Source organism: Artemia franciscana, chromosome 17 (assembly GCF_032884065.1).
Source record: "Artemia franciscana chromosome 17, ASM3288406v1, whole genome shotgun sequence".
NCBI classification, from domain to species: Eukaryota; Metazoa; Arthropoda; class Branchiopoda; order Anostraca; family Artemiidae; genus Artemia; species Artemia franciscana.
The window spans coordinates 16219734-16241289 of record NC_088879.1 but is presented as its reverse complement, the minus strand read 5'-3'; the positions used below and the strand labels follow the sequence as shown (position 1 = coordinate 16241289).

The window sequence follows — 21556 nt, the reverse complement described above, 5'->3', positions numbered from 1 at the left end:
TTTATTTTTTTTATTAGTTTTTAGTTTTTTTTGTAGTTTTTGCCTTTTTTTAGTTTTTTTAGTTTTTTAGCTTTTTTATTAGTTTTTAGTTTTTTTTGTAGTTTTTGCCTTTTTTTAGTTTTTTCTTTTTAGTTTTTTTGTAGTTTTTACCTTCTTTTTAGTTTTGTTAGTTTTTTTTTTTACTTATGTCCTGGTCGTCATTTATACTCCCTGTGTCCCGGTGCTTTGTTGATTGCTAATCGAACATTCCTTTTGTCCTGGTCGCTTTCTCTTTGAGTGTCGTCATTTATTTTTTTCTTTTTTAGTTCTTTTAGTTTTTACCTTTTTTAAGTTTTTTTTAGTTTTTTAGATGAAAATTTTTTTTAGTTTTTTCCTTTTTTTCTTTTTAGTTTTTTATTGGTTTTTACCTTTATTTTAGCTTATTTTTCAGTTTTTTCCTTTTTTTTATTTTTTTTTTATTTTTTATTTTTTTTAGTTTTTTACCTTTTTTTAGTTATTTTAGTTTTTTTTAGTTTTTTAGCTTTTTTACTTTTTTTATTAGTTTTTAGTTTTTTTTTGTAGTTTTTGCCTTTTTTTAGTTTTTTCAGTTTTTTTTTTAGTTTTTTATTGGTTTTTACCTTTATTTTAGCTTATTTTTCAGTTTTTTCCTTTTTTTTAGTTTTTTACCTTTTTTTAGTTTTTTTAGTTTTTTTAGTTTTTTAGCTTTTTTATTTTTTTTATTAGTTTTTAGTTTTTTTTTGTAGTTTTTGCCTTTTTTTAGTTTTTTTAGTTTTTTAGCTTTTTTATTAGTTTTTAGTTTTTTTTGTAGTTTTTGCCTTTTTTTAGTTTTTTTAGTTTTTTAGCTTTTTTATTTTTTTTATTAGTTTTTAGTTTTTTTTGTAGTTTTTGCCTTTTTTTAATTTTTCAGTTTTCAGTTTTGTCACCTGATCCAGTTTTTTCAGGTGACGTCACCTGATCCATCCACAGACAGACAGACAACTTATTTTTTTTATTTTAGCTTATTTTTCAGTTTTTTCCTTTTTTTTAGTTTTTTTTTTATTTTTTATTTTTTTTAGTTTTTTACCTTTTTTTAGTTTTTTTAGTTTTTTTAGTTTTTTAGCTTTTTTACTTTTTTTATTAGTTTTTAGTTTTTTTTTGTAGTTTTTGCCTTTTTTTAGTTTTTTCAGTTTTTTTTTTAGTTTTTTATTGGTTTTTACCTTTATTTTAGCTTATTTTTCAGTTTTTTCCTTTTTTTTAGTTTTTTACCTTTTTTTAGTTTTTTTAGTTTTTTTAGTTTTTTAGCTTTTTTATTTTTTTTATTAGTTTTTAGTTTTTTTTGTAGTTTTTGCCTTTTTTTAGTTTTTTTAGTTTTTTAGCTTTTTTATTAGTTTTTAGTTTTTTTTGTAGTTTTTGCCTTTTTTAGTTTTTTTAGTTTTTTAGCTTTTTTATTTTTTTTATTAGTTTTTAGTTTTTTTGTAGTTTTTGCCTTTTTTTAGTTTTTTCAGTTTTCAGTTTTGTCACCTGATCCAGTTTTTTCAGGTGACGTCACCTGATCCATCCACAGACAGACAGACAACTTATTTTTATATATATAGATATATATATATATATATGTATATATGTAATTGATTGGTTAATTTTTTGGCAATAGATTGGCTTTCTCGTCTGCCTTCTCTAACTTGAAAATACAAATTTTATATTGTAAATATTGTACAGTTTTAGAAAAAGATAAAACATTTCCAACAGGGTACGAAACCGATTAAAATAAGACTATCAAGTTTAAGAAGTCGAGAACCTTAAAGCAGGTGTTTCAAACCCCTATCAATAAATAAGTTCATAAAGTCCCCTGTCTTTAAAGGCCATAACACGTTGGGCCAGCAAGTTTGTCCCTAAAGACACGTTTAATCTACACAATTTGAACGAAAATAAAGAACCATTTTAGAGCTTGGTTTGACAGATCAGATTTAATTCAGGCTTTATTTAAGACGCTGAAAGATATGTGTTCGAGGGTTTAAATTGACAAAACTGAATTTCCTACCGCTGAATCTTTGAAAATACTTGCTATGGTTTTACTAGGTTAACCCAATGTCACTTAACATTCTCAGTGGCGTCAGTTCATGAGAAATGGGGGGGGGCATGTGTTTTCAAAGATCTAAGGTGTGACAATTTATTTTCAGTCATTTCAATGCAAATACAAAAAACGGTATTTTCTGTGAAAATTCCAATAAAGTGGGATGTTTCAAAATCTATGGGGGGAGGGCGAAAACCCATGGGGAATGGACGTCTTTTTTCCCCTAATTGGCGCCACTTAATATACGCTTATTGTTTTGGCTTCATAAATCATCTTCTTTGATCTTAATTTTAAAACTCAATGGTTTTTTTTGTTTCACTTTAATAGTCTAATATGCATTAAATCTTTTACGCTCATCTGAATTTCCGGAAACTAAAAGCTTATTAAATATTGAAATAAATAACATCAGTTCACCTGTAGTCTGTTAAAATCTAGGAAGCCTGTCTACGCAAAATTCGATTTTGGATGAAGGAAACATTTCACGAAAAACATACACAAAACATTTTTTGTGTTGGGTTGTGCGGGCTGTGAAACCGGTGATGATTGGGGGGGGAGGTCGGAATTGGTCTGGGTTGTGTCGCTGAATTGAAACATGGCAAATTGCACAAAGAAACTTTAAGGAATATTAGCTAGTTTGCAGCGAAACAGCCTTTTTTTGCTTTATGTAAAATTGGTTATCAATAGCAACTCGGCCTTTCTCTCCCAAACCACGAAAAAATCACAGAACAGTTTGTTTTTCGTTTTTGAAACAAATAGACGCAGAACTTGGTTAGTATGTTTCCAAAGAACGTTTTCTTATCGTTTTTTCACTCTCTGTTTTTGGCTGGAAGCATATACAATGTTTTGTAAGTCTATTGTGTCCGTACTATTTTTTGGCTGAGGAAAACCGTCAAAACCTTTTACTACCCCTGTAGGTACTACATTGTATCTCAGAAAGTATAGGAGGTGATGTATAGCAATTCTGACTTCGGTGTTTCGTTTCGGCGAAACAACCCATATTGGTTCCGATTTCCCCTTTTCTGTACGGTTGTCACCGGTTACATAATTTGTGTAATTTAACATAACAAATGTTTCGTGTAAAACATTAAAAAGCTACCCTTCTTTAATGAGAATTGTCTTCTAATTATTTGTTGTATAGTGTAAAATTGTATCCAAAACATTTTATAATTTCTATGGTGGTGAAGAAAGGAGGGGGTAGGGGAATGGCCCGGCAGATCCAAGTACATCCGCTTAGAATACTGATTGCGTGCGTCTACTTTATAAATTTGCTGCTCTGAAAGCGATTCACTAAATTTTTAACGTTCTGGGATTCCAAAAATACAGACCAAGGTTTATAGAGTGTATACTAATTCATGCAATGGAGCTTTGAAGTTAAAACTGACTTAAAAGGGAGATTTATCTGATTGTATCTGATTTATCAAATAGAGCCAAATTCGGCTCTATTAGAGCTTGTGATACTCTTTTGAAAATAAATATTGTCTTATTTCCCGCGGAATACCGCAATTTTTTCATACGTGCCTCTAATTCTCAGTGTTTTTCACACGTGATTTTTGGTTCCTTCAAGCCTTACTTCCGCTTCAATATAAATTCTTGTGTACATTCTAGTAAGCAATTCTGAACACTGTATTATATTGAACAGGTATAATTTTCCATATTTATTTTCTCCCTTTTTGTATCAATAAATTGAAACTGACAAAATTATCTAATTTTGCTAATTTTAAAAGTTTAGCAGCTAAATTAAATATATAGCACCTAATGGTTTCGAACCACCGACCTCCAAGCTATGAGCCCAACACGCTTACGCTGCGCCAACCTGCTGTTACCTTAACATGTTATCAAACAAGTGATGTTATTACAAGAGAAAATTTTACCAAAGACTTCAATTTCCAGTTTAATTTGTTCAATTAAACTAGTTCCTTCAAGCCTTAACCCTGCTTCATTAAAAATTCTTGTGTATATTCTAGTATGCAATTCTGAGCACTGTATTATATTGAACAGGTATAATTTTCCATATTTATTTTCTCCCTTTTTGTATCAATAAATTGAAACTGACGAAATTATCTAATTTTGCTAATTTTAGAAATTTAGCAGCTAAATTAAAAATTTGGCAGGTTTCGATCCACCGACCTCTGGGTTTATGGAACCAGCGCCCTTCCGCTGCTCCAAGCTGCTGCTAAGTTACCATGTCATCAAACAAGTGATGTTATTGCAAGAAAAATTCAACCAAAGACTTCGATTAGGAACTCAGTTTAATTGGTTCAATTAAATTGCTTCCTTCAAGCCTTACCCCCTCTTCAATGTAAATTCTTGTGTACATTACAGTATGCAATTCTGAGCACTGTACCATATTGAGCAGGAATAATATTTCATGTTCGTTTTCTCACTTTCTGTATCAATAAATTCAAACTGACAAAATTATCTAATGTTGCTAATTTTAAAAATTTAGCAGCTTAATTAAAAATTTAGCAGCTAGTGGTTTTGACCCACCCGCCTCCGGGTTATGGGCCCAGCGCGCTTCCGCTGCGCCAAGCTGCTGTTATGCTTGTTATCAAACAAGTTATTACAATAGAAAATTTCACCAACGGCTTCAATTAGGAAATCAATTTATAACTTCCATCAAGCCTTGCCCCCGCTTCAGTATAAATTCTTGTGAACATTCCAGTATGTAATTCTGATCACATGTTTCCATGTTTATTTTCTCCATTTCTGTATCAATAAATTCAAACTGACAAAATTACCTAATTTTACAAATTTTAAAAATTTAGCAGCTGGTGGTTTCGATCCACCGACCTCTGGGTTATGGGACCAGCGCGCTTCCGCTGCGCCAAGCTGCTGTTAGTGTGTGAATTTTTCACACAAGTGATGTTATTACAAGAGAAAATTTTACCACAGACCGTACGCCCTAGATTTTTGGAGTAAGAATCTGACTTTAGGGGTAAATTTCTATCTTAGGGGCTTCTTGCTATTCTGGAAGTAGTTGTGTTAAGTGAATGAAAAACGATAAGCTTATAATCGGGGAAATATGTTAATAAAACAATTATTACCTTAGAATATGCAGAATAATTGTAGTTATCACATTCTGACTGTACTTCCATTGTAATTTCCTCTCACCTCCCAATGTGCAAATGTATAGTCAAGTTGCATATTTCCCATCCATTTTGCCAATTCACATTTGTTTCAACCCGTGGACTCGTAAATTGAATCAACACTGACTACTACTCCTACTACCAAGGTACTTATCGGTTATGTAATAAGTACTCGAAAAGTGAAGTTTGGTTAATGCTAATTAAATATGAAATTTTTTATTTAAAATTTATAGGATTTACTCCTGTTTCATATCACCAATCGGATTTTTTCTTAAAACTCTGCTGACTAAGCTTTGTATTCTAACACCCCCTCCCCTTATTTTATAATTTATTGTGAAAATGTTATGGGACTTTACCCACGCAAGCGTGCTCTTTTTTTAATATTGTCTCAAAATGAATAATCTTTCGAAGCCTCAATGGCTCAGTCGATTGAGCTTGTTTTGTAATTTTGGCATCATGATTTTGAGCCTAAAATAAAGCAAATGATGATTTATTTTGCAGTTAACTAGAATTAATTCTCAATTATTAAGCATGGTTCAGTTAATAAAATTATCAAATTTTGCTAATTTTAAAAGTTAAGCAGCTAAATTAAAAATATAGCACCTAGTGGTTTCGATCCACCGACCTCCAAGCTATGAGCCCAACACGCTTACGCTGCGCTAAGCTGCTGTTACCTTAATATGTTATCAAACAAGTGATGTTATTACGAGAGAAAATTTTACCAGAGACTTCAATTTCCAGTTTAATTTGTTCAATTTAACTGGTTCCTTCAAGCCTTACCCCTGCTTCAATAAAAATTCTTGTGTACATTCCAGTATGCAATTCTGAGCACTGTATTATGTTGAGCAGGTATAATTTTCCATGCTTATTTTCTCTCTTTAATGTGTCAATAAATTCGAACTGACGAAATTATCTAATTTTGCTAATTTTAGAAATTTAGCAGCAAAATTAAAAATTTGGCAGATTTCGATCCACCGACCTCTGGGCTTATGGAACCAGCGCCCTTCCGCTGCTCCAAGCTGCTGCTAAGTTACCATTTCATCAAACAAGTGATGTTGTTACAAGACAAATTTAACCAAAGACTTCGATCAGGAACTCAGTTTAATTGGTTCAATTAAGTTGCTTCCTTCAAGCCTTACCCCCTCTTCAATATAAATTCTTGTGTACATTCCAGTATGCAATTCTGAGCACTGTATTATATTGAGCAGGAATAATTTTCCATGTTTATTTTCTCGCTTTCTGTATCAATAAATTCAAACTGACAAAATTATCTAATTTTGCTAATTTTAATAGTTTAGCAGCTTAATTAAAAATTTAGCAGCTAGTGGTTTTTACCCACCCACCTCCGGTTTATGGGTCCAGCGCGCTTCCGCTGCGCCAAGCTGCTGTTATGCTTGTTATCAAACAAGTTATTACAATAGAAAATTTCACCAACGGCTTCAATTAGGAAATCAATTTAAATGGTTCTTTTAACTTGCTTCCATCAAGCCTTACCCCCGCTTCAATATAAATTCTTGTGAACATTCCTGTATGTAATTCTGATCATATGTTTCCATGTTTATTTTCTCCCTTTCTGTATCATTAAATTCAAACTGACAAAATTACCTAATTTTACAAATTTTAAAAAGTTAGCAGCTAGTGGTTTCGATCCACTGACCTCTGGGTTATGGGCCCAGCGCGCTTCCGCTGCGCCAAGCTGCTGTTAGTGTAAGAATTTTTCAAACAAGTGATGTTATTACAAGAGAAAATTTTACCACAGACCCTAGGCCCTAGATTTTTGGAGTAAGAATCTGACTTTAGGGGTAAATTTCTATCTTAGGGGCTTCTTGCTATTCTGGAAGTAGTTGTGTTAAGTGAATGAAAAAGGATAAGCCTATAATCGGGGAAATATGTTAATAAAACAATTATTACCTTAGAATATGCAGAATAATTGTGGTTATCACATTTTGACTGTACTTCCATTGTAATTTCCTCTCACCTCCCAATGTGCAAATGTATTGTCAAGTTACATGTTTCCCATCCAATTTGCCAATTCACATTTGTTTCAACCCGTGGACTCGTAAATTGAATCAACACTGACTACTACTACTACTACCAAGGTACTTTTCGGTTATGTAATAAGTACTCGAAAAGTGAAGTTTGGTTAATGCTAATTAAATATGAAATTTTTTATTTAAAATTTATAGGATTTACTCCTGTTTCATATCACCAATCAGATTTTTTCTTAAAACTCTGCTGACTAAGCTATGTATTCTAACACCCCTTCCCTTATTTTATAATTTATTGTGAAAATGTTATGGGACTTCACCCTCGCAAGCGTGATCTTTTTTAATATTGTTTCAAAATGAATAATCTTTCGAAGCCTCGATGGCTCAGTCGGTTGAGCTTGTTTTGTAATTTTGGCATCATGATTTCGAGCCTAAAATAAAGTAAATGATGATTTATTTTGCAGTTAACTATATTTATTTTAATATATTTATTAACCAATTAATTATTAACCAGTATATTTAATATTAATTAACCAGTAAATATTAAATATTTATTAACCAGTTAACCAATATATTTTCGTTTTTATAGGAAACTATCAGCCCCTTGGCTTGAATAAAAACGAAAATATATTGGTTTGAAAATCAAGAAAAGTGGCTGCAACCACGATATTCTGCATCGACGGCATCATTTTCTTTTCTTTTTCTCAGATAGCGGGGCACTGGGACATCCTAGAGCATGTCTCATTTTGAAGAATATTGCCACATCTAGGGCCTTTTTTAATTACAAAAAAAATCTAAAATATTGTCAGGGTTTTTACGAAAACTGCATTTTATATGAATGATCATAACCATGGGTTGTAACCATATATGACGTATTAGGTGAATGCAATATCTATGCACGTTTATATATTGACAAGATATTTTTATTTTATTTTAGTTCTCAGTTCAGGATTGCTGAAGTTATTATGTAAATTACAAAAACTATTTATGGCGTCTAAGCAATAATTTGGTTTTTTAATTGCAACTGGAAAGATACCGGAAAAGTTTAAAATTAGTTTTATTTTTTGTTAGGTTATAACTACCCGACGTGTGGTTTAATGTTATAATAAAGAACGAAATATTGCCTATACTAACATGTATAGGCAACTTAACCATGCTTAATAATTAAAAATAAATTCTAGTTAACTGCAAAATAAATCATCATTTGCTTTATTTTAGGCTCAAAATCATGATGCCAAAATTACAAAACAAGCTCAACCGACTGAGCCATTGAGGCTTCGAAAGATTATTCATTTTGAGACAATATTAAAAAAGAGCACGCTTGCGTGGGTGAAGTCCCATAACATTTTCACAATAAATTATAAAATAAGGGAAGGGGGGGTGTTAGAATACATAGCTTAGTCAGCAGAGTTTTAAGAAAAAATCTGATTTGTGATATGAAACAGGAGTAAATCCAATAAATTTTAAATAAAAAATTTCATATTTAATTAGCATTAACCAAACTTCACTTTTCGAGTACTTATTACATAACCGATAAGTACCTTGGTAGTAGTAGTAGTAGTCAGTGTTGATTCAATTTACGAGTCCACGGGTTGAAACAAATGTGAATTGGCAAAATGGATGGGAAATATGCAACTTGACTATACATTTGCACATTGGGAGGTGAGAGGAAATTACAATGGAAGTACAGTCAGAATGTGATAACTACAATTATTCTGCATATTCTAAGGTAATAATTGTTTTATTAACATATTTCCCCGATTATAGGCTTATCCTTTTTCATTCACTTAACACAACTACTTCCAGAATAGCAAGAAGCCCCTAAGATAGAAATTTACCCCTAAAGTCTGATTCTTACTCCAAAAATCTAGGGCCTAGGGTCTGTGGTAAAATTTTCTCTTGTAATAACATCACTTGTTTGAAAAATTCTTACACTAACAGCAGCTTTGCGCAGCGGAAGCGTGCTGGGCCCATAACCCAGAGGTCGGTGGATCGAAACCACTAGCTGCTAACTTTTTAAAATTTGTAAAATTAGGTAATTTTGTCAGTTTGAATTTATTGATACAGAAATGGAGAAAATAAACATGGAAACATGTGATCAGAATAACATACTGGAATGTTCACAAGAATTTATACTGAAGCGGGGGTAAGGCTTGATGGAAGCAATTTAAAAGAACCATTTAAATTGATTTCCTAATTGAAGCCGTTGGTGAAATTTTCTATTGTAATAACTTGTTTGATAACAAGCATAACAGCAGCTTGTCGCAGCGGAAGCGCGCTGGGCCCATAACCCGGAGGCGGGTGGGTCAAAACCACTAGCTGCTAAATTTTTAATTAAGCTGCTAAATTTTTAAAATTAGCAAAATTAGATAATTTTGTCAGTTTGAATTTATTGATACAGAAAGTGAGAAAACAAACATGAAAAATTATTCCTGCTCAATATAATACAGTGCTCAGAATTGCATACTCTAATGTACACAAGAATTTATATTGAAGAGGGGGTAAGGCTTGAAGGAAGCAATTTAATTGAACCAATTAAACTGAGTTCCTAATCGAAGTCTTTGGTTGAATTTTTCTTGTAACAACATCACTTGTTTGATGACATGGTAACTTAGCAGCAGCTTGGAGCAGCGGAAGGGCGCATTTCCATATACCCAGAGGTCGGTGGATCGAAACCTGCCAAATTTTTAATTTAGCTGCTAAATTTCTAAAATTAGCAAAATTAGATAATTTCGTCAGTTTGAATTTATTGACACATTAAAGGGAGAAAATAAGCATGGAAAATTATACCTGCTCAATATAATACAGTGCTCAGAATTGCATACTGGAATGTACACAAGAATTTTTATTGAAGCAGGGTTAAGGCTTGAAGGAACTAGTTTAATTGAATAAATTAAACTGGAAATTGAAGTCTTTGCTAAGATTTTCTCTTGTAATAACATCACTTGTTTGATAACATGTTAAGGTAACAGCAGCTTGGCGCAGCGTAAGCGTGTTGGGTTCATAGCTTGGAGGTCGGTGGATCGAAACCACTAGGTGCTATATTTTTAATTTAGCTGCTAAACTTTTAAAATTAGCAAAATTAGATAATTTTGTCAGTTTCAATTTATTGATACAAAAAGGGAGAAAATAAATATGGAAAATTATACCTGTTCAATATAATACAGTGTTCAGAATTGCATACTAGAATGTACACAAGAATTTATATTGAAGCGGAGATAAGGCTTGAAGGAACCAAAAATCACGTGTGAAAAACACTGAGAATTATAGGCACGTATGAAAAAATTGCGGTATTCCACGGGAAATAAGACAATATTTATTTTCAAAAGAGTATCACATGCTCTAATAGAGCCGAATTTGGCTCTATTAGATAAATCAGATAAAATCAGATAAATCTCCCTTTTAAGTCAGTTTTAACTTCAAAGCTCCATTGCATGAATTAGTATACACTCTATAAACCTTGGTCTGTATTTTGGGAATCCCGGAACGTTAAAAATTTAGTGAATCGCTTTCAGAGCAGCAAATTTATAAAGTAGACGCACGCAATCAGTATTCTAAGCGGATGTACTTGGATCTGCCGGGCCATTCCCCTACCCCCTCCTTTCTTCACCACCATAGAAATTATAAAATATTTTGGATACAATTTTACACTATACAACAAATAATTAGAAGACAATTCTCATTAAAGAAGGGTAGCTTTTTAATGTTTTACACGAAACATTTGTTATGTTATGTTTAAAACACATGTTAAATTACACAAATTATGTAACCGGTGACAACCGTACAGAAAAGGGGAAATCGGAACCAATATGGGTTGTTTCGCCGAAACGAAACACCGAAGTCAGAATTGCTATACATCACCTCCTATGCTTTCTGAGATACAATGTAGTACCTACAGGGGTAGTAAAAGATTTTGACGGTTTTCCTCAGCCAAAAAATAGTACGGACACAATAGACTTACAAAACATTGTATATACTTCCAGCCAAAAACAGAGAGTGAAAAAACGATAAGAAAATGTTCTTTGGAAAACATACTAACCAAGTTCTGCGTCTATTTGTTTCAAAAACGAAAAACAAACTATTCTGTAATTTTTTCGTGGTTTGGGAGGGAAAGGCCGAGTTGCTATTGATAACCAATTTTACATAAAGCAAAAAAAGGCTGTTTCGCTGCAAACTAGCTAATATTCGTTAAAGTTTCTTTGTGCAATTTGCCATGTTTCAATTCAGCGACACAACCCAGACCAATTCCGACCTCCCCCCCACAATCATCACCGGCTACACAGCCCGCACAACCCAACACAAAAAATGTTTTGTGTATGTTTTCGTGAAATGTTTACTTCATCCAAAATCGAATTTTGCGTAGACAGGCTTCCTAGATTTTAACAGACTACAGGCGAACTGATGTCATTTATTTCAATATTTAATAAGCTTTTAGTTTCCGGAAATTCAGATGAGCGTAAAAGATTTAATGCATATTAGACTATTAAAGTGAAACCAAAAAAACCATTGAGTTTTAAAATTAAGATCAAAGAAGATAATTTATAAAGCCAAAACAATAAGCGTATAATATGAAGTGGCGTCAATTAGGGGAAAAAAGACGTCCATTCCCCATGGGTTTTCGCCCTCCCCCCATAGATTTTGAAACATCCCACTTTATTGGAATTTTCACAGAAAATACCGTTTTTTGTATTTGCATTGAAATGACTGAAAATAAATTGTCACACCTTAGATCTTTGAAAACACATTCCCCCCCCCCATTTCTCATGAACGTACGCCACTGAGAATGTTAAGTGACATTGGGTTAACCTAGTAAAACCATAGCAAGTATTTTCAAAGATTCAGCGGTAGGAAATTCAGTTTTGTCAATTTAAACCCTCGAACACATATCTTTCAGCGTCTTAAATAAAGCCTGAATTAAATCTGATCTGTCAAACCAAGCTCTAAAATGGTTCTTTATTTTCGTTCAAATTGTGTAGATTAAACGTGTGTTTAGGGACAAACTTGCTGGCCCAACGTGTTATGGCCTTTAAAGACAGGGGACTTTATGAACTTATTTATTGATAGGGGATTGAAACACCTGCTTTAAGGTTCTCGACTTCTTAAACTTAATAGTCTTATTTTAATCGGTTTCGTACCCTGTTGGAAGTGTTTTATCTTTTTCTAAAACTGTACATTATTTACAATATAAAATTTGTATTTTCAAGTTAGAGAAGGCAAACGAGACAGCCAATCTATTGCCAAAAAATTAACCAATCAATTACCAAAAATTACCAAAAATCGCAAAATATTTCTTATTTTCTATATAAGGGACTTAGAAAATTAAATTTTATTCAGTTTAGCAAGAAAGTGGCACTAAAACCTTTTTAATTACAAATTTTGTATTTATCCATAACAAAGATATTCAGGACTAGAACAGTTAAAATTTTGCTTCTTAATTTAAATAATTAAGCGAACAGAAATTACACCGTATATGAGAAGGTTATCAATACATCGGTTATTATGCTAAAGTTTGATCTTTTGTCCCAATTCTTGAAGAACGACTCCTGAAACACGAGGGCCTTTTAATTAGAAAAAGAAGCTTTGTTAAAAATACTAAGAGAAACATTAAACTTTAGCGTGTAGGGTGAGATAATGAAGAGAGGGCTGCCCCTCTCTTACACAGACTAATTTCTATTTATTTAAGGTTTAAATGTTGCTCCGTACTTTCAGCTGAAAAAAACTTTATTTTTTAAAATGATCTTACATTATAAAATGGCTTTCACGGGAAATCTAACCTAAATGGGAGTACTTTTTATTTAGTTTCTTATTTTTATTATGAAAATTGTAAATCGAGTTTTTAAAAAGTATATGTTAAATAATTACCATTTAAAAACAATAATCATTATTATATTGTTGCTAATAAATCACAGTAACGGAAAAAAAACTTGGATTCTCCAGTTCTAAACTCTACTATGCTAATAACTTTTTGGTTTTTAATTGCAGAGTCTGTGAGCTTTAATAATAATATGTAACTTAATGTAAATTTACGAATATGCTTGAAGTAACAATGAAAAACAGATTCTTGTAAAGCGAACTTCTTTCTTAGATTTGTTGCTAAGGGCACGCTTTATACTTACAATCCACTGACACAAACTGAATGAAACATTAGCTTTTAGCATGTAAACTAAACATTATGAATCTTACGCTTTAAAATTCGGCATAAAAAATAAATTTTATAAATATATGCTGGGCTACAGGTTTAATTTGGGCTGTATATCCATTCCTAAGAGTTTTAATTTACCTAACTGAACAACCACCCATGATATTTTTGTGACGCATACACTGTTCATTTTACTGTGACGCATACACTACAATTCAAGCAAGTACCTTAAACTGTCCTTACCCAATTCCTTTAAAAAATATACCGTATCCATCTCAACCTTTCGAAACACCCACTTTCCTTACCTATATTTGACCATTGTTATTGCCATGCCTTCCAACATACTAATCTTTGTTCCAAGACTTCGATTTTCCTAACCTGTTTAAACTGCCAAAAATAAAAGGCGTCCCCTATTTCATTATTGTAAATTCAGGTCTTGAAGTAATCATAAGAAAATTAAAATTGGGGATCCTGATAGCTACCTTGGATAACTTAAGAAAGTTAATAAAATAATAAAGTTGTCATGACAATACCTCTATTTATGGAATGCACTGGTTGATGATTACTGGCTCGAATATGTATGTTAGGATAACAGAATTCAATGGTATAGGTGGTAGAAAGCTGGGGTCAAACTTTCTTGGAGGTACAACTTCCCTTTTGGAAAGGAGTTGATCTCGGAATAAGATTCTTAATATTCCACCGCTGGTTTGCTGAAGGATTATGGTGTTTTTCTACAAGTATATACTTTTTGCATGCCCACTCTCATGTTCTTTTCATACTTTTTAAATTTTACTGCATCCCATCTTTACTTATAGTGCTACTTAAGTGAGTGAAGTTATCCACTTGGTTAATTTTCTCCTTACCTAACATTGCCTGTTCATCCAAAAATTGTAACTAATTTAATTAGCTTAGTTTTCTTAACATTAATATTCAACCTTTTTCTCGTACCTTGAACTCTCAAAATCTCCAAAAATGCCTCCATTTATATCACTAGTTTTTTTGTTATCCACGAAACTCAAATTATATGCTTTGCCTACAGAGTTGGCACAAGGTAGAAAAATCACTTGACTCTTGAAAAAAGAAAAAAGAAAAAAAAGGTAAGTCAACAAATCACTAAAATTATAATTTAGCTGCTTTAGTAGACAAAATGTGTTTGGATTTTGAAATCATCGGTTTTAGTGGCCTTTCAGAATTTTATCAATATGATTAATTTTTTTCCGCTAGCCTGGTGTTTTTGACTATTTATATCAATATAGTAACGTCGGTAAAATGAAGGAAATAATAATCCTATACTCTGTTTATCAATAATAAAATGGCTTTAGAATGGTGGCTTTAATCGTTAATCAGGCACATGCCATGAAGAAGGTCAGTTAAATGGTCACCAAAATGCTGTGATTTCTGCAATTTTTCATCCAATACCCAATATTTTATGTAAATTGCCCGTTTATTCAAAATTGTGTCTCAGTCCTAAATACGTGAGCCTTCTAAGTTAAAATTTTGCATACCTGCCTGATTTCGTTTAAAGTTGTTTCGGAACAATCTCACGGCTTAATTAAGATTAATTCAAAAACGTCCAGAAATTAAATAAAAAAACAAGTTTTTTTTTACATGAAAGTAAGGTGCAACATTAAAACTTAAAGCGAACAGAAATTACTCCGTATATGAAAGGGGCTTTTCCTCCTCAACGCCCCGCTCTTTACGCTAAAGTTTGACTCTTTCTCTTAACTCTATTTTTAAAACAATAAGAAACTTTAGCGTAAAGAGCGGGGCGTTGAGGAGGAAAAGCCCTAAGCAAGAAAAGAAATAAGAAAATACACATGATACACCAAAAAAGAAATCTATCTGGAAAAAATCCAATATATAAAATACGTTAAAACATTTAACGGACTGACGGAAAGGAGGTTTCTTAACTAAGCAAAGGAAATGAAGCTTACTTTACGAAGGTTTTACTCCACATGGTTAACATGCTGACCACTAAATGTCAAAGCTGCATGTGAACTCTTTGAAGGATACTAATAATTAGGATACTAATTAGTATCCTAATTAAGGATACTAATTAGGCTACTAATAAAAATAAAACGACAAAAAACTAATAAATTTTGATTTATGACGTTTAATTTTTTATTTTTGATTTTTGATTTTGACGTAATATCAAATAATTTTTGATTATTAACGTAATATATAATTTAACGTAATTTTGATTGAAATGTTCCATAGCAAGACAACTAATTAAATACCTTGTTATGATGACTTACTGCCATAATAATAGCTAATTAGATAGTATAGCTTCTTACTAATCGATGCGTATAATTTTTCTGTAAAATATACTTATTTCTTCTCAGACAGAACAAAGTAATTTTTTCTTATTTTCAGTGGCTGCCAGCAGGTTTTTTTGGGGGGTATTTTATGCATGGATTTTTTTTGGGGGGTGGGAGTACACAAAAAAAACTAAAAAAACATAAAAATTTGTTTATATCCATTTTTGTTACGTTTTTACGGGTCAGAAAAACATTTCGGGCGGGAGGGGGGTTCAAAGCGCCCCTCGGGTAAGGCTTTGGCTGCCAGTGAACTTTTCACTAAATTGTCCTTTTGCTTTCAGTTCTTATCTCCTGGCTGATTTATTCACTTGAATGAATTACTAACCAAAAAAATCACTAAGCAAGAAGAAAAAAAAACAAGAAATAGTGAGAAATCGCTAGGAGTGGTAACCCAAATGGTACAAAGCTAGGAGAACAAGAAAAAATCCAGATTATATCTTTTGAAATAAATGGCCTTGACTTTATTTTACTTTTATCTACATAATAAACAAAAATATAAACTATTACAGATATAAATTTTCAACGACAAACATGTCGGGGGGGGGGGTCAAAGCCCCTCCCGGGTAAGGCCTTGGCTGCCAGTGAACTTTTCACTAAAGCGTCCTTTTGCTTTCAATTCTTAGCTCCTGGCAGATTTATTCACTTGAATGAATTACTAGCCAAAAAAAATCACTAAGCAAGAAGAAAAAAGCAACAAATAGTGAGAAATCGCTAGGAGTGGTAACCCAAATGGTCCAAAGCTAGAAGAACAAGAAAAAATCCAGATTATATCTTTTGAAATAAATGGCTTTGACTTTTTTTTTAACTTTTATCTACATAACAAACAAAAATATAAACGAACTATCACAGTTCGTGGTAACGAACTGTAGTAAGGAGCGACCCGGCTCAATAGTAACCAAAACTCTACAAAATTGAATTTTGATATCAATAGCTACATCAAAAGAATTGCATTTTAATGCTGATTTTGAATATATAAGTTTCATCAAGTTTAGTCTTACCCATCAAAAGTTACGAGCCTGAGAAAATTTGCCTTATTTAAGAAAATAGGGGAAAACACCCCCGAAAATAACACCATCAGATTCAGCGTATCAGAGAACCCTACTGTAGAAGTTTCAAGCTCCTATCTACAAAAATGTGGAATTTTGCATTTTTTGCCAGGAGACAAATCACGGGTGCGTGTTTATTTGTTTGTTCTTTTGTTTTTTTTTCTTTTTCCCAGGGGACATCGTATCGACCAAGTGGTCCTAGAATCTCGCAAGAGGGCTCATTCTAACGGAAAAGAAAAGTTCTAGTGCCCATTTTAAGTGACCAAAAAAATTGGAGGGCATCTAGGCCCCCTCCAACGCTCATTTTTTTCCCAAAGTCAACGGATCAAAATTTTGAGATAGCCATTTTGTTAAACATAGTCGAAAATCATAATAACTATGTCTTTGGGGATGACTTACTCCCCCACCATTCCTGGGGGAGGGGCTGCAAGTTACAAACTTTGACCTGTGTTTACATATAGTAATGGTTATTGGGAAGTGTACAGACGTTTTCAGGGGGATTTTATTTTGTTTGGGGGTGGGTCTGAGGAGAGGGGGCTATGTTGGAGGAATCTGTCATGGGGGAAGAAAAATTCAATGAAAAGGGCGCAGGATTTTCTAGCATTACTATAAGAAAACAATGAAAAATAAACATGAAAACTTTTTTGAAATGAAAGGAAGGAGTAGCATTGAAACTTAAAACGAACAGATATTATTACGAATATGAGGGGTTCTAATAATACTTTAGCATAAAGAGCGAGGTATTTAGGAGGAGTTAAATACCTCGCTCTTTATGCTAAAGTATTTTTAGTAATTTCAACTATTTATTCTACGGCCTTTCGGATTCAGGGGTCATTCTTAAAGAATTGGGACAAAACTTACGACTTAGTGTAAAGAGCGAGGTATTAACGAGGGTACAAACCCCCTCGTATCCATAATAAAAATATAAGGTTATGAAAGTTTGTTACGTAAGTTAATTCTTAAGTTACGTATATTTTTCACTAATAAAAACGTTCGTTAAAAATTAAAAGTTCTAGTTGCCTTTTTAAGTAACCGAAAAATTGGAGGGCAACTAGGCCTCCTTCTCCACCCCTTATTTCTCAAAATCGTCTGATCAAAACTAAGAGAAAGCCATTTAGCCAAAAAGAATTAATATACAAATTTCATTTTAATAATTTATGTGCGGAGAGCCAAAACCAAACATGCATTAATTCAAAAACGTTCAGAAATTAAATAAAAAAAACTAATTTTTTTAGCTGAAAGTAAGGAGCGACATTAAAACTTAAAACGAACAGAAATTACTCCGTATATGAAATGGGTTATCCCCTCCGCAATCCCTCGCTCTTTGCGCTAAAGTTTGACTCTTTGCCACAATTCTACTTTTTAAAACACTTAAAAGCTTTAGCGTAAAGAGCGAGGGATTGCGGAGGGGACAACCCATTTCATATACGGAGTAATTTCTGTTCGTTTTAAGTTTTAATGTCGCTCCTTACTTTCAGCTAAAAAAATTAGTTTTTTTATTTAATTACAGATATAAATCACTACGCTAGGGAAAATTTTAAATGGGTATTATTATTATTGTTAGAATTCGTCACTTTTGGGATTTAGTTGAATAGAATATTATTATGCTAATAATATTCTGTTGAGAGTAGATACACAGGATTATTTCGGGAGTCCACTAAAAAATTTCTAGTGGGGAGAATAATAACGAAACAAAATTTATTTGGTATAATTTGAAAAAGAAGTGTCAAGAAATTAAAAAAATTACACTTAGCTTTTTGGGGGGCTGGAGCCTGGCCCAAAGTCCTGTTTCTATATACAATTCTGTTGTCAATGTTCTTTTGTTTGGGTATGACCTAATAGCCAGTAACTATATGCTTAATTCAATAATGTTTGCTCAGAAGAAAATATATTGCAGGAGTGATGAGCAAGAGAACGGATATTGATTTTGAGGACAATGTTGCTGAGTCTAGCGAGATATATGAGAGTCATTCACTCCCTGAATTTCCCAAAGAAGGCCCCCGTTTTTTACAGAATCAAGTGAGCAATGTCACAGTTATTACTGGAAAAAATGCTAAACTGATTTGTAATATTATGGATCTTGGAAATTGGACTGTAAGTAAGACTTTAAATTTATATATACGTTAAACTGCAATTTTTAATGCTTCATAAGCTTTGCGAAGGTGGAAAAACTATAAAGAACTAGAAAAGTTATAAATCTGAACACTAAAAATTATTTCCTTTCTTCTTTGGATTCTGATGGTATTTTTAAATATTTTTCTTTTTTATATTTTATAGATTCAAGCTAGGTTTCTTCAAAGTAAGGGCCCAAAAAATAGCACAATCAACATATCTAAGTTTTCTAATGCTTTCTTCAATAGAAAGTTCAATATTAATTGAACTCACGACTTCTTCGCTCGGTGTTTTATTTGACCCGACGATTTTGTTATTGTTCTGAAAAAAAAAGTTTTGATTTTCTTAACTGTGGAGTTTTCTCGAGTGAAATTTGTGTCTTGTTAATGAAACATAACAAATTTGTATTTTGAATTCAGAAAAAACGAACGAGAAACAATCAATTACGAAAAAAAGACAAAAGTCGTTTCGTATTCTCTATATAAAAGAGTGAAATAGAAATTTGTATTTAGTTTAGCAACAAACTGGCACTTAAACCTTTTTAATTACAAATTTCATGTATACCAATAACAAAGACATTCAGGAGTAGAGAAGTTAAAATTTTGCTTCTTGGTTTAAATAATGAAACGAACAGAAATTATTCCGCATATGAGGGCATTACCACCTCCTCAATGCCTAGATTTTTACGCTAAAGTTTGCCTTTTTCTCTCAATTCCAAGTACGATTTCTGAAAAACGTGGGCTGTTTAACTAGGGAATAAGAAGCTTTTTTAGAATTGCAAGAAAAAACCTTCGCGTGAAGGGTAAGGTAATGAGGAGGGGGCAGCCGCCCTCGTATGTGGAATAATTTCTGTTTATTTTAAGTCTTAGTGTTGCTCTGTACTTGCAGTTTTTTTTAATTCATCTTGAATTATATAATGGCTTTCACGGCAAAACTAACCTGTATAGGAGCTTTTTAGTCCTTTTTTTTTATTATAAAATGGTTTAAGTCGAGTTTTTAGAAACTGTCTATAATATAATTACCATTTAAATATTATAATCATTATTACAGTGTTGCTAATAAATTAAAGTAATTGAAAAAAGCTTGGAATTTCCAGTTCTGAATTTCAACCTATTCCGTGTGGTTAGATATCCTCTTTGACATATAAATTGAATCCTTATTTTCTTTGGATTTAAACAATATAACTTTTATTGGTCAATTTTTGTATATTTCCATTAGGCTTTATTTGTCAAATAGCCTTATCGATCATAACAGTTCTATCGTACTCGTATTACCCGACGATCACATTCAGATAAATTGGATGTTACAACCATTTGGTCGGGTTTATTTGTAAAATTAAACAAAAAAAAAACAATTTTTTTTTAAATGAAAGAAAGGAGCAACATTAAAACTGAAAACGAACAGAAATTACTCCGTATTTGAAAGGGGCTCTTCCTCCTCAATGCCCCGCTCTTTACGCTAAAGTTTGACTCTTTTTCTTAATTCTACATTTTAAAACAGTAAAAAACTTTAGCGTAAAGAGCGGGGTAGTGAGGAGGAAAAGCCCCTTTCAAATACGGAGTAATTTCTGTTCGTTTTAAGTTTTAATGTCGCTCCTTACTTTCATTTTAAAAAACTTCTTTTTTTTTGTTTAGTTTCTGGACGTTTTTGAATTACTGCATAGTTTGATCTTGGCTCTCCGCACATAAATAATTAAAACGAAATTTGCATATTAATTTCTTGAGGCTAAATGGCTTTTTCATAGTTTTAATCGGAAGATTTTGAGAAAAAACGAGCGAGGGAGGAGGCCTAGTTGCCCTCCAATTTTTTTATTACTTAAAAAGACAACTATAACTTATAATTTCTTACGAACGTTTTCATAAGTAAAAAATATACGTAACTTACAAATTAAATTACGTAGTGAACTTCTATATTCTTATGTTTTTATTGCGTATATGAGGGGGCTCACCCCTCGTCGATACCTCGCTCTTTACACTAAAGCTTAAATTTTGTCTCAATTCCTTAAGAATGACCCCTGAGTCAAAAAGGCCGTAGAGTAAATAGTTGAAATTACTAAAAATACTTTAGCGTAAAGAGCGAGGTATTACGAGGAGCTAAACCCCTCATATGCGTAATAATTTCTGTTCGTTTTAAGTTTTAATGCTGCTTCTCACTTTCAGTAGAAAATCTTTTCGTATTTATTTTTTCATTGTTTTTTTTTAAAATAATGCTAGAAAATCCTGCGCCCCCTCCATTGAAAGTCTCTTCCCCCATGAGAAGTTCCTCCATGGAAAGATACTCCCCGGTAACCCAATCCCCCTCAAATATCCCCCCAACCAAAAAGATCCCCCTGAAAACGTCTGTACACTTCCCAGTGACCATTACTATATGTAAACACAGGTCAAAGTTTGTAACTTGCAGCCCCTCCCACGGGGACTGCGGGGGAGTAAGTCGTCCCCAAAGACATAGTTATTGGGTTTTTCGACTATGGTAAATAAACTGGCTATCTCAGAATTTTGATCCGGTGACTTTGGGGAAAAATGAGCGTGGGAGGGGGCCTAGGTGCCCTCCAATTTTGTTGGTCACTTGAAAAGGGCACTAGAACTTTTAATTTCCATTAGAATGAGCCCTTTCGCGACATTCTAGGACCACTGAGTCGATACGATCGCCCCTGGGAAAAAACAACAAAAAAACAAAAACAAAAAAAAACAAATAAACACGCATCCGTTATTTGTCTTCTGGCAAAAAATGCAAAATTCCACATTTTTATAGATAGGGGCTTGAAATTTCTACAATTAAGTTCTCTGATACGCTGAATCTGATGGTGTTATTTTCGTT

The 21556-nt window shown here is 32.6% G+C and overlaps 1 protein-coding gene and 1 non-coding gene across 4 annotated transcripts in view; one reads left to right on the top strand and one right to left on the bottom strand.

The window, feature by feature from the left end:
• The window catches only part of LOC136037922 (uncharacterized), a 54743-nt gene that overhangs the window by 14212 nt on the left and 18975 nt on the right, over positions 1-21556 (top strand). For all 3 annotated transcript variants that reach the window (XM_065720782.1, XM_065720781.1, XM_065720780.1), the window contains exon 2: positions 18525-18721. In XM_065720782.1, coding sequence (XP_065576854.1) covers positions 18530-18721 — 192 coding nt within the window. In that variant the 5' untranslated portion in view covers positions 18525-18529. The remainder of the gene's footprint in view (positions 1-18524; positions 18722-21556) is intronic.
• On the bottom strand, positions 6766-6837 carry Trnam-cau (transfer RNA methionine (anticodon CAU)). The gene has a single exon. It is a non-coding gene; the product is annotated as a tRNA-Met (tRNA).